At 41.8% G+C, this 18,820-nt stretch overlaps 1 protein-coding gene across 1 annotated transcript in view; it reads right to left on the bottom strand.

Moving 5' to 3' along the window:
* LEMD3 (LEM domain containing 3) overlaps nt 1-5,854 on the bottom strand; it is a 29,887-nt gene extending 24,033 nt beyond the window's left edge. Inside the window, exon 1 of the mRNA XM_070947382.1 lies at nt 4,233-5,854. Coding sequence (XP_070803483.1) covers nt 4,233-5,757 — 1,525 coding nt within the window. The 5' untranslated portion in view covers nt 5,758-5,854. The remainder of the gene's footprint in view (nt 1-4,232) is intronic.
* Nucleotides 5,855-18,820: the final 12,966 nt, after the last annotated feature.

Below are 18,820 nucleotides of genomic sequence, written 5' to 3'. Positions count from 1 at the left end.
AATAAACAGTCATATTTGATTATTCTAATGTAGACAAATTTAAAAAGTGAACATAAAATGCAATTATCAGATATTATAGCAAGTTAATTCAGGAAAGGCTTCTTCTGTTCAGCTTTGTATGCAAGTTATCTGTTTGGCAAAATCATAATGTGTACAATTTGAACTCAAAATGTTAAAACTATTAACATATTTAATATGTTAATTTAACATATTATACATTTAAAATCACCTTAAAGACAAGCTTAACTGCTGGTGATTTCATAAACACACCCATTCTATTTTCTTGACAAAACTGCAATTGCCTTCTTCCAGCATATTTTTGTTTTCTCAGTCTAGCCTACAGTTAAACATCTTATTTAGTAATAATTTATTATGCACTTTTACCAAGACTCAATACAAATCAAAAAGGAAACACAATAATTATGTTTTCCAATTAAATTATTTATATCAGCTAATCAATAAAACATTTTCAACAAAAAACAAATGAACCACAGCACATATTTAAAAATGTCCTACAATACTCCATCATACAAAATATTTATCTGAACACAATCATGATAAAACAACGAAATAATCAAGCCTCACACTAATCTACTAGCCAAATAAATAGTATTTAAAGCACCTATAAAGGCCATCAGACTCTCATTGTGTCAAAGGAAAGGAGGAGTCAATTTAGTATTGATGGGGCAAGTCCCTGAAATCCTGGAGTCTGTGATCTTGGAAAAGAGTAAAGAAAATTTTGCCTGATAAAATATAAAACAAAGCAGGGTTATAGGGAGGAGTCCAATTAAAGTCTTGTTCCAGTGCCTGAATGGGGAGGAACAGCCTCTGATTAAATCCCTGCCACACTGACTTAGCCTTCCTGATGCTGGCAGCCTTTCATCTTTGGTTCTGAACTACTCTAGAATTGGGACTCTATTTGGCAATCTTCCTGGATTCTAGGAAGGCCTTGTAAAGGTACATCTTTTCTATCAGTTATGCTCATTCCAGCATTAAAGCCTTCCTCATGGTGACTCATGACTTGGTCACCCCATGGTTGGGTTGCTTCAATATGGTAGTATTATGGAGCCTTGGTAGTACAGTGGTTTAATGCACCCTGTTATTAACACAGCTGCCTGCAATTTCTGCAGGTTCGAATCTCGCCAAGGCTCAAGGTTGACTCAGCCTTCCATCCTTTCTAAGGTAGGTTAAATGAGGACCCAGTTTGTGGGGGCTATAAGCTGACTTTGTATAAATATACAAAAGTATGAAGGCTATTGCTTAACGCATTGTAAGCCGCCCTGAGTCTCCGGAGAAGGGCGGCATATAAATCAAATTAAAAAAAAAAAAATCTATAAATGGAACTGCCTTTGAAAACCACTCAAAAGTGACAGATGATAAAAATATTGCAGCATTAGCAGTCCCACTGCAGGTAGCCTTCGCTTACTATAATGGTAATAAACGGACATTACAACCAGTCTTTGAACTTGCAGGTGTTGCAGCATTCCTCTGGTCATGTGATTGTGGTTTGGGCATTTGTAAACTAGTGCACATTGATAAGGATTGCAGCATCCCATGGTCATGTATTCACCTTCTGCAGCTTTCACAGCTGGCTTCTGACAAAGTCAATGAGAAAGCCAGGGAAAAGTCACCAGTTTTGACAAGACATCACTTAATGATGATGATTTGCTTAACAATGGGATTGATGTATATCAGGCATGATCAAGGTTTTTTTTTCACTTTATAACCCTGTCACGATTGAGTTGTTGCTCCCAAATGCAGTCAATAAGTGAAGACTACTTATATGTCAATATATCATTGCTATATGAGTTACAGTGGTTACCATTTGACTTCAGTATGTTGGTTATAATGTATAAAGTTTTACATGGCATAGGGCCTAGCTATTGAATGATTTACTCTGGCCCATAGCACTACCCATCCATCCTATATATGATTGGCTAGTTTTGTGTCCCATCACTGACAAAATGTCATCTATTGGGATCCAGGAAAACAGCCTTCCCTGATGCTTCACCTGCTCCTTAAAATAGCATTTCTCTGGAGATTAGCATACTGCTCACATTACCTAACTGCAATTGTCTCTTTAAAAAAAACCCTGACTTTTCCCCTTTCCCCTAGGCCTTGGGGATGCTGGGATAGACCACTTTGTGTGTGGGTGTGTGTGTTAAGAATATGTATGGGAGATTTTGTTCAGTTGGTTCTTTCATTGTCAGCTGATTGTTAATCAAGATCTCAATTAAAACAAATTGGACAATCCAGGAGTTCTGGAGACAAATTGAGGACACGAAATTGAGGCAAAGAATGAGAAAGAGTTGAAAGACAATAATCTCTATATTTTCCATAATCAACTGGAGGCAATAAGAGAGCACCAAGGTAAAATAGTTTCACCTTGGTTGAATCTTGGAAACCATCATGGTTGACCATAATGGAACACTGTTACAGTCTCACTGTATGAATGAGACTGAAAATCCTTATCATGAATCAGGACAATCAAAAATATAAAAAATAATTGAAATAAGACTGATCCTTGTGAAATACCCATTACAAGATAAAATTCTTGGGATTTAATCCTCCTAGTACTGCAAAAAATAAAAATGGGAAGACAAAGACAAACTACTCAAGTGCTTAGCCAATTGTTTCCAAAGACCTAGGCATCAATATCTGATGCTTAAGTGAATCAAATCTAAAAGGATTAGGGCCATTATAAAGTGTCTGGTCTCAGCCACCAGAACTTCATTAAGAACTTGAAAAACTGCTTTCAGTTAAATGACTTGGTCCAACCATGACTAACATGACAGAAGGCCGCTAGAAGATAAATAACAAATCAATTGTGAAGGGCAACTAAGAGCTCTGGATAAAATAGGGGAAGAGCACAGTAAGTTAAAGAGGGATCCAAGAACATTTCTTTCAAGAAATCATGAAAAAGAATATTAAAACAGTCTCGGAAACTGCCAGTGGACAAAGAACAATTCACCAGACAGGAAGGTAATAACAGCACAAGATAAGAGAAAGGAAAGGGGGGGAAAGGAGGTGGTGATATGGGGATATCTCATTTTGAAACAGAAATAAGTTCAAATGCAGACAGGAGGAAAGAAGTACAACAGAGGAGAGCCCATGAAAGAAAGTAATAAATATCCATTACTGCATTAGACAATATTTTCATGTCTCAACTGACATAGTTGAACTAGACAGAGATTCAAATACAGTTCTAAAACCCCATTTATTAAACCAAATACTTTGGATAGGCGATTCTAGATTAAGGAAAGATATATGTAATAATTTAAAGTGAGTGCTTATAGCAATGCAAAATCCAAATATAATTTCATCTCTGTAAATAATTATGCACCTGAAGACTCAAACAGCAAATTAAAAACTGTGCTTTCACTTTTATGTCATCTTTCCACTATGCTAATCATAAATTTAAAAATGAAGCAAGGCATTTTCCTAATCAGGAAGCAACATTTAAAAACTTGAAATTATAAAGCAAAGCACATGGGGAAAAATCAAAGGCAAACTACTATTTTCAAAACCAAGAATTAGACCATTAATATACTCAATTGTAAGAATTCACTTGAGAATACTGCTTTGTCTTGAGTGGGAAAAGGAAAACACTTTTCTGCTCAGATATACTGAAGTCAACTGTGCTTTATTCGAAACACATATAAGTACTGCTTTAACTTAAGTAGTTCATTTTGCTCAAGAACTTCCATTGTTAAAACCCTTCAAATAAAATCAAACTTATGTCACTAATGATCAAAATTATGTGAAAATGCACTTCAAAGGATAGAGAGTTGTCAGAGGAATAAGTTCTAAACTTATTAGCTTCTAGATCATTTAATGCATTACAAAGTGCTACATAAGGAGTACAAGGATTTTGGTAGTTTGATTATACAACTGCAATGTAAACATGTATACTATGTAATTCTTTCATACATTTATAAATTAAAATATTTCAAGTGCAAATCTTATGAAGAAAAACTTTCTAAATGACATTAACCAATATATTTTGAGTGTCAAAAAGTCACAATCTTTGGATCACATTATTTGATCCAAGCAGACCATCAACAAAATATATATATTTTGTGTATATATACACTTTTTAAAAAGTCAATGTCAGTATAATAAAATATGTAACTTGGATACAAATAGGATTCCCAATTAATGTTTAGCACATGTATTTACTCAAATGGCAAGTAAGGTCGCAAGGAACTATTGCTCTCCATCCTAATACTTACTCTCAATTCTCATATTCTCAGCTATTCCAGAACCTCTCATTCTCAGGTAAGTGAATCCCAACACCAGAAAGAACAAACATGCAGCAGTTAAGAGGAACATGGACAAATAATGAGCACTGAAACTTCCTGTGGTGGATATTTCTTCTCTCTTAAACTGCTGCAACAGATCCTCTTCAGGTTCCGAAAGCTTTGGGTTGTAAGAATTTTTCAAATATGTATGATTGGAACCTGTATGATTGGAGTGATTGATTCTAGTGGATGCTGAGCTGGTAGCACATGAAGCCAGGCTGCTGGTAGCACTGTAAATGCTTGGTTCAATACTGTAGCCCCCGATTGCATCAGGGAGAATATGATTGTTGGCTGGTTTCCTACCACTGCTTAAGGGATCAGTTATTTTGCTATGATCTATGTCAGGTAGCAGTGGCGGCAGTAACAGCTGATTGGCTTTCTTGGAAAAACTGCCGCGGTATCGGGGGCTAAGTGGATTCGAGTCCAGATAATCGCCGTCTCCTCTGGCTGATAGTATTTCTTCTTCCTCCTCGTCCTCGTCCTCTCGCCTGTCCGCTCTTTCGGCGTTTTTACTACCCCCGGCGGCCCTGGCATTCCCCGCAAAGCCACTGCCAACCGCAGAGCCTTGCCCTTGACCCGCCTCCAGCAAGCCGTCGCCGGCTGCAACACCTCTGCGAGCGGAGAAGGGGCTGACCGATTTACAAAGATTCTTCCTGCAGACATAGTGGCGAGTAAGGGGCTCCTCCTTTAGCCCCTGCTGGGTAGCCGCGACCTCGTCCTCTTCCTCCGAGTCCGAATACTTGTCCCTCATATTTGCGCTGCCGGAGGTGAGCAGCCTGTTCCCGTTCATTGCTCGGCTCTTGCATCGCTCCCGCCTCGGTTCGGCCTCCTCTTTCTGGGCGTCTTCCGAGTCCCCGGTCGTTCTCCCGCCCTCCGTCTGCTCCCGAGTCCCCGCCGTGACCGTCACCCGTCTAGCCGTCGCTCCCCACCAGGCATTGGGCTTCCTGCGAGCCGGCGACTCTGCCAAGGCACTATGATTGAGACAGGCGGCGCCCGACGCGCCTGCAGGCCTCGGGTCCCGACGTGAGGCTGAACCCCGTTCCCTCCGGCTGGCAGCGGCGCCAGCCTGGCCCCTGGGACTGGCCTCCACATCCGATTCGTCAGAACTGAAGCCCAGCAGGACTTTGCCACCGCTTCCGCCGAAAGGAGTTGCGCGGGCCCGGACGCCACCCCCGCCAATTACTCCGGACAAAGACGAGAGGTCGGGGCTGCCCAACCAAGCTCCCAAGCCGCCACCGCCACCGCCAGCCCCCGGTGTATTGTTGTTACTGTTCCGGGTCTTGTTGGCGACAACGCCGTGGGCCCCAGACGTCCGCTCTTCCTCTCGCAGCTTCTTTAGCTTTTTTATGTAGACTGGCCTGGTGCTTTCCGTCACAGGTCCCGGCGAGAAACCGAGTCGCTTCAGTTCAGTGAAAAGCTCCTCATCGGTGAGCTGCGCGGCAGTGGCCGCCGCCATTTTGCTCCTCCAACACCCGCCGTGGCCGCTTCCTACCCACGCGCCGAGTTTCTGTCCCCGCCCAGGGGATATAGTCTTAATGGTTCCCCGACTAGAACTCTGGTTCCGCTACTGCCGTTGGCAATTACCGCCATGTTGGGGGCTGGAAATGCATAAGAAGAATGTGCTATGTCACAGGATTCAAAGCTTTCTCCTCCCCCTAACATAATTAGCGTGATTTTAAATGCATCATAACGGCCAACATAGGTAGATATAGGATGCTTCGCTTCTTGGATTTTTGATTGACATTCTAATTACCAATAGCGGACATTCAATTAGCTTGAACTGCAGAGAAAGGAGTGGGAACTTCGTCACAGTAGAAAACATTGCTTCAAAATTTGTCAAAGAGAAAGTTTTTAATCCATTTTTATTTTTTTAAGAAAGAATAGATTTCCCCATTTTCATTCGCCGTGCTTATACTGGTGTCTACTGAAACCAGGTAGTAATAGCTGCCTGAACCTTTCATTTTCCTTATCTCTTTGATCTCCGCCGGACTAAACTGACGCGTGCGCACTAGACCGTGGCCTAGGCCCACCCAACGCAAGGGGAGAGGAGGAATGAAAGAGGCATGAGCTGTTATTAATATCCGAGCACAACCTTTCAAGTTCACTTTGCTTTCTTAACGGCTTTCGCGCTCCATCGGAACAAATGAAACGTATAGATTCTTCGAATCTAGTGCGTAGTTTATTTGCGACGTTTTAATCCGAACTTCAGACGTCTTTGCGGGCAAATAAAAGGGACAAGGCAAATTTAAATGCTGATCGGAGATCGGTAGGAATTGGAAACCCATGCAGAGAGGATCGTTTACTTACTGAAATAAGGTCAACTCGAGCAGCACTTCAGGGGTTGTAATTCCCACCTGATGCTAATTAACAAAGCGTAAAAAAGCAGTTGCACACCCAGTTCATGGAGCTAATGAAAGAATGGTCTGGGAAACCGATTGTGCAATGGTGGTATCAGGCAGGTGGAATCAAAGGATTCAACTATACAATTGCTCCGGCAAAAAAAGTTTTGTCAGTAATCGCAAATAGAGAATTTATGCAACCAAATGTTCCTAAACACTATCGTCTTCCGTTAAAGAAAAAGGCATACTAATAGGTAGCACTTTGCATCTTGGATCTAACGTGATATTATGCAATGTTACTCTTGCATAAAAAAAATTGCAAAAAAAATATTCATGGAAATATATTATTTTTCTGGACAATGGAAGTTTCTGGATGGTCTTCAAGAATAGTTCCTTGTGGATAAATATGGCAATAATTGAGCTAAGGTGATTAGAGCATGAGTGACTGCTGAAAGGCTTCTCAATCTAGGATAGAGCACAACTGCTACACTAGATGAAGATGAGGTTAGCCTAGTTTGGGGTCAAAAGATAAAATTGGGTAAAATCAGAATATTGGTGATACTGGACCTCAGACTGACAAATAACTTCACCCACTGCTTTCATGTAGCTGTTGAATAAGAGGAGAGAGTATATCCTGCAACACAAAGGAAGGGCCTAGAAAGCAACCTCTTCCCCCTCAACCAACAACCACTGAAACCAGTCCTAGGGAATAGAGCCACTATAAAATGGTACCAAAAAGGAGAAAATGGTACCCCAAATTTGCACTGCACAGGACCTGCCCAATGTCAGAGCGCTGATTAATCCCATTCTGCTTTTGGGATAATTGCACCTTGATTAAGAGGAGTGGATCGAGACTTTTCCTTGCAGCATACTTTAAGAAAACAAAACCCGAAGATATATCTTCTAAGAAAACTCATTTATTTGTTATAAAGAGAATAAAACATCTCACTAACTAAGAAAATTAATTGTTACATTTTTGAAAAAGTTCGTGCCGGCTATTTCTCAGCCGGACCTTTCTTGGCAAGAGAAAAAAGGAAAGATGTGTGAAGGAATGTGGGTGAAGTACATGCGCGATTTAGCTTACTGATAAGGATTCTTGGCAAGCTACGGAAAGTCTGATAGTCCAGAAATGAGAGCTCAGCTGGTAAATAAAAGAACGCAGTGACAATCCCCTTCTTTTGCCAGTTGAGCGAATATCAGGTACATCATCAAATAAGGCACATCTGCTTACGCAGATACTCGTGTTGAGCTGCTGGAAGTGGTTTGTTGAGCATATCAGCAATTTGATCATGTGTATATGCTGCATTTTAACAAAACCTTTTTTCACTAAATGTTTTGTGTTTTGATAACGGATGTCAAGGTGTCTGGACCTAGAACCTGTGAAATGTGATTCAGAAATATAAACCACCGATTCATTGTCTTCCATCATGGTGATCGGTTGGATCGGGTGTGTCCAGATATCTGTGACTAAAGCATCAAACCAAGTTAGAGAATTACATGCATCTGAAACACAAGCATATTCAGCTTCAGTAGATGAACAAGAAACAAAATTCTGTTTACATACTTGCCAATAAACATTGGCATTGGTACCATCCATTTAAGAACATCATATAACCTGAAGTACTTTTACGTGATTTCTTATCACTTGCCCAATCAGAATCTGCGTAACAACATAATTCTGCATAATCAGTATGTGTTGGTTCTAACAATAATTTCATGTGTTTGGTGTGTTTTAGGTATCTCAATAATTTCTTAATGCATGTCCAATGAAACTGTTTTGCCTTACCTACGTGTCGAGACAAGAGATTAACACTAAGTGCAATGTCGGATCTGGTCCAACTACTAATGTACAACAGTGATCCAATAACTGAACGATAAAGCGTTTGATCCTCGAACTCAGGACTTGCTTCTTGTGTCAAGTTGTGAAAATCTGTTTGCATGGGTGTCTTTGTTGTGTTAGCATCTTTCATGTTGCAATGATGCAAAATTTGTTCAATTTTATCTTCTTGTGAAAGACTAAACCCCTTCTGTGTTTTTTCAATCTGGACACCTAAATAAATGCTAATATGACCCAATGATTTCAATGTGAAGTATCTCTGCAAAGCTTTGGCAAAAATCTCACTCATTTGCTTATTTGGACCAATATAAACAATATCATCAACATAAACAAGAACTATCTCATATGCATTGTTAGATCTTTTTGTGAACACGCACTCATCAGTTTCGGACTTAATAAAGCCCATTGAATTTAGTTTGTCAGTAAGACATAAGTACCACATTAAACCAGACTGTTTCAGACCATAAAGACTTGTGTTTAGAAACCAGGTATCCCCTGCTTGCTGTCGGAATCCTGGAGGACTTCTCACGTAGATCTCTTCATTTAGGTCTGCATGTAGATAAGCCGTGTCAACATCGAACTGGAAAACTTCTAAACCAAGAATAGTTGCAGTTGCTAAAGCAATTTTTACACCCTCAATTCGAACTGTTGGTGAATAGGTATTTGTGTAGTCCTCAGGATAACGTTGAGCGAAACCCTGAGCTACAAGTCTGGCCTTGTACAATGACTCACCATTTGGTTTCTTTTTGATTCTGTAGACCCATCGAGTGCCAATGACCTTTTTGTTTGCTGGAGGTTTTGCAGGTGTAAACACTTTTAAGTTTCTTTAGACTGTCCATTTCAACCTGCATTGCATCATACCATTTGTCTTGCTCTGAATCAGGAAGCTGTTTGATTTGTGTGAAATTATCAGGTGGAAGTGTAACATTGCAAATCAAGGAAAAGGGTGTTTTTGTCAGTTGCCAAGAATATCGTTGTGGAGGGATTCCTTTTGTGGCCCTCTTGGAACGTCTCGGGACAACTGTCCATTCTTCTTCTGCTTCGTCCTCGTCCTCACATTCGTCACTAGCGTCAGCATTCGCAGCTTGTGAAGATGGAACATCGGGTTGAGAAGAACCAGTGGAATCTTGATTATCAACCTGCGTAGCATCAGCAGTATCATCTCTAGGAAAATAAACTCCAGGATCATTGGAATGAATCCTGGACCAGTCAACATCTTCCTCAAAATTAGCAGATTGGGAAATTACAATTACATGTTTAGAGTCAATAAATTTGCTCCATTTTGAATTATCATCAATACCCATAAATCTCAGTCTCTTTGCTGCTGGACCTCCTTTTCTTCTTTGAGCTAAGGGAATGTTCACCATAGCATATGAACCAAAAATATGTATGTTTTTGAGATCGGGCTTGTAGCCATACAATATGAAAGGAGTCTGATTCATTGCACTGCTCCAAGTACGGTTGACAATGTAATTTGCATATTTTATAGCTTCACCCCAGTATATCATATCAAGGTTGGCGTCTTCTAGGAGACAATGCATCATGGTTTGCAGTACCCCTCCATTGTGAGCCGGTGTGTTAAGGAGCCGACGTCTGATGAAGAATTCCATTCTTACGCATCCAGTCCTGGAAACGCTGAGACATGAATTCAGCACCACGATCACTGGATTCTGGCGATGCGAACTTGGTGTTGGGTAGAAACAAGGGCTGCAAAGTCTTTAAAGATCTGAAAGGTCTCAGATTTTTCTTTCATAAGATATACATATCCATATCTAGAGTAATTGTCAACAATTGTTAGAAAATATTTTCTACCACCAAATGATGGCGGAAAAGGACCAACTATGTCAGTGTGAACCAAATCAAAAATGCGTGTTGACAGGCATGTAGCGCGTTTGAAAATGGCTGCTGCTTTGGATTTGGCCTTTTTGCAGACAGCACAATCCAAAAACACCTTACACCCCTTTAGATACAAACCTTTTGCGAACTCCGGCATCTTCCTAAGAACACGGAAACTGGCATGCCCCAATCTTCTATGCCACTTATGGATACACCTAGAATGCAAAGGTTTACCAGTTAGTGAATTTTCAACATTAACAGTTTTATGAGGAACCTCAGGCTTGCTCTGAGCAACCTGTTTCCTAATTTTCTTTTTGTTGGCTTTAGGAGCCTTTGGAGCAGCAACAGGATCTCTCACTGGAACACCTCTCTCTGGGCCTGTGCTCTCCCTTTTTGGAGTTTGTATACTTGCCTGTGTTTGCGGTTTAGGCTTTGGCTTTAAGTAATAAACACCACCAATTAATATGGTTTCAGCAACAATATCTCCATCTTTAACTATGTAACTTGCTTTTTTAAGGTGGTGAACCTGGAATTTTAATGCTCTAGACAAGTGACACTGACTAAGCAAATTACTAGTTGCTGTTGGTATGTAATAAACATCAGGAATGAATGCATCGAGCTCTTCAACATAAACAGTTCCTTTTCCTTTGACCTGACAAGGATGATTTGAAAAAGAATAAAGTTCACGTAGTTCAGGTTCAGGCTCGTGCATCTCTGTAAAAAGTTCCTTTTTGTAGGTAACATGCAATGCTGCACCACTGTCCAAAGTCCACAGGAGCCGTCTGTCGTACTCTGGTTGAGGTTGTGGATCATTGGTTAAAGCCAATCTGGCGAGTGGAGCTTGTGGATCACGCTGGGGACCACGATGACCTTGTCTTCCGCCTCTGCCTCTGCCTCTGGAGTCTGTTCCTCTGGGCTGGTACGTGACGGGAGCTGGAACTCGTTGGGGACAATCCCAATTGGCATGTCCCACATGGTTACAGATGTAGCATCTTGGCATCCTTGGAGCATAGGTCCTTCCTCGGAAGGGGCTGGAGCTCTTGATGCGGGTGGTCCTCTCAAGTGTGGTATGGCTAACATGAGTGCTTCTTCTTCAATTAAAAGTCTGCAAACATTGTCCACTGTGCGTTGAGCAATAGGGACTTGGTTAATCTTTGCAATGGCATCTTTCCATTCATAGTTCAAAGAGTTAATTATAATGCTGATCATTTGAATATCTTCAATGTTATAGCCTCTTTCTCTCAATTCTCTTCTCAGTCCTTTCAGTTTGGTCAAATGTCCTCCAATTCGTTCACCAGGTTTCAATCTCGAACCATGGAATTCAGACATGAGCAAACATGAAAATTCAATTGAAACAGGCCTGTAGCAGTTTTCCAATTAGGCCCAAATTTGTTGGGCTGTTGCATCAGGCGAAAATGTAACCTGCAGTTCAGTATCCATGGACATCAATAATGTTGTGCAAGCTTTAGTTTCTAAATCTCTTATTGCAGGAGACCATGGCTGAGCAGGCGGATTAAAAATCATACAGTGAGTGCCTTCTCTGCGAACTAACAATCCAATCTCACTGACCCAGGCCTTATAATTCTGTCCTGACATCTTTAATTTGGACTCACCAGCCAGTGGAGCAACAGAAAATGCCTGGTGAGGAACATGCATTTGGTATGCTGGCTGTTGCACTGGAATCTGCTGTGTTCCAGTTGCCATTTGCTGCAATATTAGCATGACCTGCTGGAGACGCAGTCATTTGTCTTTGCTGCATTAAGCCTTGTTGTGTTCCATCTAAAAGGACACCAGCACCACTAGGGGGTGCTGGAGATTGAGCCTGTGGAGACACTTGTGGCATTGCAGCCTGAATTTCTGAGTGAGTTGAAGACATCTCTAACAGAGTCTTCTGCAGTAATTGTAATTGCTCTCTCAAATTGTGATGCATTTCAGCTTTCTCTAGTAAATTACTTTCGCCAGCAGATGGTGCTGCACCTTTAGTTTCGGGCAGCTCAGCTCTTTCTGCAGATGTGGCACTTTTAATCTTATCAGTGAGAATTTCACGTGACATGTGCACAGCTCTCTGTTCTGATTGGCCTGACACAAAATTCACCAAGGGGTGTGTCTTTCGCTCCGAAGAAGAAGGAGCCAAAATGGCGCTTTCAGAGATTTTGAAGTCACGAGATTCTCCCTTATCTTGCTCAAGCATAAATAAATCCATTTTTGCCTGGGATACCTTCTGTTCAAAAATTTCTATCTGGTCACGATAGTTTCTTATAGCTTGCTCTTTAGGAGTGACCCTGAAGGTTTGAGAGGGATAATAAATTGGTTCTCTCTCTGCATGGGAATAAAAAGGCTTTGCCATTTGTGGAGAATCTGGCTCTGGACCAAGCATTACAAAATCAGAAGGCTCTGGGGCAACTGCATAATTGGAAGGGGGCGTTACTGACCTCAGTCGTAGTGTTTCGCCTTTATCTTCCTTCTGAAGATAAAGAGCATTTTTGTAAGAGCATTTCATCTGTTTCTTCTCCTCCCACGGCTCCCACGGGTCTGAGTTTCATTTTGCCCTTTTTCTTCTTTCTCGGCATCTTAGCAGACAATTAACGTTCCTCGGTCACAAAATAAATAATCATCTGTCTAATTAACCTAGAGGTCTTATTAAAGTAACAAACAAGGAAAAAGCCATAATTCAACCATCCTCTGCTACCAGGTGTCAGAGCGCTGATTAATCCCATTCTGCTTTTGGGATAATCGCACCTTGATTAAGAGGAGTGGATCGAGACTTTTCCTTGCAAGCATACTTTAAGAAAACAAAACCCAAAGATATATCTTCTAAGAAAACTCATTTATTTGTTATAAAGAGAATAAAACATCTCACTAACTAAGAAAATTAATTGTTACATTTTTGAAAAAGTTCGTGCCGGCTATTTCTCAGCCAGACCTTTCTTGGCAAGAGAAGAAAGGAAAGATGTGTGAAGGAATGTGGGTGGAGTACATGCGCGGTTTAGGTTACTGATAAGGATTCTTGGCAAGCTACGGAAAGTCTGATAGTCCAGAAATGAGAGCTCAGCTGGTAAATAAAAGAACGCAGTGACAACCAATATACCACAGCTGACAGTTTCTGAACCTGCAGAATGATCAAGGAGATAAGGATGAATGCACCACCTCCATCCCATCTCCAGGGCTGAATGAAAAATAATGCCTCAGTCAGTGGCATTGTCAATTGATAGAAATTATGATGCCCTAGTGTAGGAAGAAGTATCCTTCTGGGTTCTGCTCCAAGTGGGGAAAAAGACACTGGAAACATGGAGACTGCTTGGAAAGATGGTTTAATGGTGGACAGGATCACATGGCTTGAGTTCCTGAACAGAAAAAGGGGCGAGGTACAGCGAGTCCCCGAGTTTTATGCTCTCTGGCTTTGAACTTCCTGGGGCCCCAAAAGAGTATCCTGATTGGTTGTCAGACTCCCAGGGGGTGGGGGTCTTAGCTAGCCTTGCTGGCTGATGTAATCTTCCCAGGTGCCATGTGGTGAGTTTCTGTCCTAGATGGGTCCTATTGTGTTGCAAATGATGATCCTTTGACAAAGGGTTGAGTTTCTGCCTCTGGCCCATTAACAAAAGTGTGTGGGGGGGAGGCAGGAAGTTGCTTTGTCTTTAAAACATGTTTCTCCATTTCTCATCCAGGGAAATATAATATTCTGCCCTTTTAATATTTCCTAAAATATTTCATTCTAGGAAAGGGATGGGTGCTAACTTCCTACACTAGCAACTGGGATTAGTGTTTTGTGTGAGGTGATTAAAAGAAAACCCTTTTTAACCATCACAGGCTGCAATGCTAGCACTTGCAGTGATGATACCGGTAGTTGTTAGTGCCACAACTCAGATGCTGCTTTTCTGTTGTTGTAAATGTTGTAAAGGACTTGCAATTTGGGTGTCCTCCTAGACTCACAGCTTAGATTAGAGCAACATCTGACAGCTGTGGCTAGGGGGACCTTTGCACAAGTTCGCCTGGTGCACTAATTGCGACCCTACTTGGACCGGGAGGCTCTCCTCACAGTCACTCATGCCCTTGTCACCTCACGGTTAGATTATTGCAACATGCTCTACATGGGGCTACCCTTGAAAAGTGTTCGGAGACTACAGTTGGTCGAGAATGCAGCCGCGCGAGCTGTCGTGGATGTACCTAGGTACACCCACATTACACCAATTCTCCACGAGCTGCATTGGCTCCCTATTGGCCTCCGGTCACAATTCAAGGTGTTGGTTATTTCCTTTAAAGCCCTACATGGTTCAGGGCCAGGTTATCTTCGAGACCGCCTTCTGCCACATAGCTCCCAGTTACCTCCTGAGGTCCGGACCATCTCCACCCTATTGGCCTTCCGAAAAGCGGTGAAGACCTTGCTTTTCCGGCAGTCCTGGGGCCGTTGATCTCGCTCTTGTGATCTGGCGAGATCCGGCCATGAATGGCGTGAATGAGTTTTTAATGTTTTTAATTTTTCAATGTTTTTTTATAATTATTTTTTAAAATGTATTGTGAGCCGCCCTGAGTCTTCGGACAGGGGCGGCATATAAATTTAATTAATTAAATTAATTAAAGTATGGGTTATGTAGATTAGAAATTAATTGTATTGTGAAGATTTTGCGTTTTTGTTATTTTTTTTATATTGGAGTTCCCTAAGTCATGAAAATTATTTCAAGGATACTTCCAAAGAGAAAAAGATGAAAAAAGGCTGTGCTAGAAGCCCTGAGGTATTGGTTAGCATACTTTAGCATCTGTTCTTTTCCTTCAGTTGGCAGATGTTGCTATGAGAAAAAAGTGTTGCTGTTGTATGTAAAATGGAAGCCTGCAGCGTACTCATACTGCATCTGAAGCAAGGCGAAAGGTAAGGAATGTAGTCACAGTATTGTGATAGCCAATAAATCATGGGCTCATCATTATGATTCAGAAATTAAACATTAATGCAGTGTTTCTCAACCTTGTAAACTTTGATATATAGACTTCAACTTCCAAGATACCCAATCAGCACCGGTGACTGGGAAATTCTGGAAATTGAAGTCCACACATTAATATACAGTAAAATATGTTTGAAAAAATATATCTTGATTCTTAGCTTAATGGATACTTTTTGATTGATTTCTAATTTGCCATCTGTTAGCAAGCCACTTAAACAGCAGTGTTGATTGAGAGTAGGACTTTTTGGATGAAACCAGGGGAGAAATGCTACCGGTTCAGATGAACCAGTAGCGGACATGTGGTCTGGGTTGTTGAACCACTGGTTGGCCACACCCCCGAACAGGTCCCCCGGTCGCCCACCCCGTTTCTACAAAGGCAGAGCCCCACCCTTGTGGGTACTCCTTCATCTTGCTGAAGACCAGGTCGTCGCACGGCCGGTCGGAGCGGAACATGGCGTGGGCAGAGAGGCCGATGCAGCCCCTGCCGAGGCCACCCTGGCTGAGAGATCGCCACGCCTCCCAGCAACAGGCGCGCCGGGGCCACCTTGCCTGCCTTCGCCACCTCCATGCGCTGCGCGTGGAAGGGGCCACCGCTATCACCACTCTCCCTCCCCGCCTGGCTGCAGACATCTGCCTGCCCGAAGCAACCTCCTAAAGCAACCCCACCGCTGTTCACTTTTGTTTCACGGTGGGAGAAGGAAGAAAGTGCGATGGCAGAGTGGTGCTCTGGGAGGGCAGGCAGGCCTCAGACGTCCCAGGGCTGCTGCACATGCGCAGGTGCATGTGTTGCGCCACCGCCATTCGCTTTCTTCCTTCTCCCGCCACAAAACGAAAGTGAACAGCAGCGGGGTTGCTTCAGTAAGGCGGATGTCTGCAGCCAGGCAGGGAGGGAGGGCAGTGAGAGAGGCGGCGGCCCTTTCCAAGTGCAGCTCAGGGAGGTGGCGGGCAAGGGAGCGCCAAGATGAAGGGTTACCCGCACTGGCTTGCCTGGGTAAGTGCCGCTGCCCAGGCTGAAGGGAAAGTGCCACGGGCTCCGCAACAGGGCCTGGCCCTCTCCCGCATGGGGGAGCTGCCACCCCACCGGCCGCTTCTGTACCTCGCTCCACTTCACCAGTGGAAAGTGGCACTGTGGCTGAGCCTCCTTCCCCCAGAGCACCGGACTCCACAGGCTGAGTTCCCGGAGTGGCGTCGGTGGTCAAAGAAAGCAGGCAGGTGGCTGGGTGGGAAGCCAGTAGGTTGTTTCGGACCCCCAAGCCTTTTCTGCAGCATCTCCATCCCCTCTTTGGATCACCCTGCAAGGGGGGGGCTCTGCAGAAATAGGGCAGGTGGCTTGTATGGAGGATTGGCAGGGGGGGGTGTGCGGGCCTCTGGGATGGAGAGCGGGGCAAAAGAAGGCTCCGAGATTCGCTTGGGCAGTCAAGCCAGATGGCGGAGGGAAATTCAAAGCGTTGAGTGCTTCAGAAGGGCAGAATGTGCAGCTCCTGGCTCTAACAGTAAGTGACGTGAGTAACGTCAAGTTGGCCATGCCCACCCGGTCACATGACTACCAAGCCACACCCATAGAACCGGTAGGGAAAATTTTGGGATTTCACCATTGGATGAAACCAATTATCCAGAACTAGGAATGATAAAACATTGGACAGGACATAATCCTAAATTGTTCCTTAATAAATATTCTCTTCTCAATATATTCAACCAACCATACTCTTGGATGACTGGAAGCCCTAATGTCCAAGTTGTCTTGTTCATTTCTCTTGTCTGAATGCCTCTGAATCCTATACAGTCCTTGGACATTTTTCAGAAGTAAAAGAAAACATGAACAGAGCTCTGATGTTTCTAGCCAGCCTGCTTAAACTAAATAAGGTGAGCAGAAAGATATGTGCTTAAGAGCTCCTGTTTGGTAAGCAGTGACAAGAGGTAGAACTTTTTCAGTCCCTTCCCTCTGAATTATTTATTTTTAATTATTTGTATCTTGCTTTATATAGTAACAATTACAAACAATATCAAATGCAACCAATATTATCTCATAACAAATACAGTTCTTCTGACAGGGCTAATAATAAGGGCTTGGGGGAGTAGGAGAGGGGAAAGAAAGGTATGAGTCCATCTAAGCAGGCTACTGTAATAGTCCTTGTCTGCCTTCATCACACTTAATATGGTTGTTTAGTGTTATTTTATAGTACAGTGTCTAATTGTGAGTCACATTCAGTAACACATCTGGAGGATGAATATAAATTTCTCTTGCGCTTTTATCTAGAAAGATCCTATCTCTCAAAACTGAAAGCTGAAACCTTTCCCATTATCTTTTACAATTGATTTGCAATCAATGAAACCCATTAGATGTCCTGGTCTAAAGGAAATGCTTTGTTAAATAGGCCAAAGAAAGAGCCAAACTACATACTCTTTTTAAAGGAAGCCTGAAAGCAAATACATTAAGGCAAGTCTAGACTTTTGTACCATTTTTAAAGGGCTTAAAATTAGTAAAAGAAGGAAAGTATTCAGTCACAGATTTGTTTGGCACCAGTTCATTCTCCCTTAAAACTAGTTAGCAAAGAGATGTTTTATAACAAGTTTGAACAAGGTATAATTTAACAAAAGTACAATACTTAACATGAGGTAACTTTAATGAGTTTAAATACTCGTTTACATCAATACATATTTCAGGATGAAGACATTTTCAGCTTTCAGTTTGCTCAGAGCTAAGTAATTTTATATACATTCAACCAAGTATCTACATTTTTATGTTCTATCCTTTAGCTAAATGTTATGATACAAGTAGTATTTGCTGCATCATGGTGGACCTCAATTCCTTATAAAGTGGTGAAAATTCTGATGGCATGCATGTACGTTATATCACTGAGATTTTGGTCCCCATTAATTTGCACACAGGGCAAACACCCATCTTTAAAGTTTTCCCAAATTTTGACATTAATCACCTTTTACTGAGAACTTCTCCAGAACCACTGGTCATAGATTATATTTGTGAAAGCTGTTCCTTAGCTGATGCTCATTAATAAAGGGAATATCAGAATGCTTATTGGGCATTATCAGATCTCATTATCAATTCTTATTTAAGTCTTATTAATTTTAACTTTTTATATTTAGCTTTTTTACCAATTTATAAGCCACCCAAAGTCACTTTATTGGCACAATAAGTAGCATATAGATTTTATAAGTAATAGTTAATAAATAATTCAGTGAAACAATTTTGATGAATGGTAGAAGAACTGAATAGGATTCTGGAGTCTTTGCAAATATCTATTTTATAAAATAGCAAGATATTTTATAAAAAATATCTCTTTTATAAAATAGAAAGAAAATAATTATTTGGTCTTAACAAATACAGTAGGATAGTGTAAATTACAGGTACTAATCTAGTTAATAAAAGTTGGAAATATTCATATAAAGTTACAAGCAGCATTAGTATTCAAAGTGTTATTGCTGTCACTACCACCAACCTGAGTCCTGAGATCAGCAGGGGTGACTTGCTTCCAATTCCTCACAGTGCAATGATTAGGAGTAAACCCTGTCTCAGGAGAAGCACTCCAACTATGGTATTGTCTGTAAAAGATG

The sequence above is a fragment of the Pituophis catenifer genome, unplaced genomic scaffold (assembly GCF_029215685.1).
Source record: "Pituophis catenifer annectens isolate HBS135680 unplaced genomic scaffold, rPitCat1.0.hap2 SCAF_7, whole genome shotgun sequence".
NCBI classification, from domain to species: Eukaryota; Metazoa; Chordata; class Lepidosauria; order Squamata; family Colubridae; genus Pituophis; species Pituophis catenifer.
The sequence above is the reverse complement of the archived record's forward strand: the minus strand, read 5'-3'. Positions and strand labels throughout refer to the sequence as shown.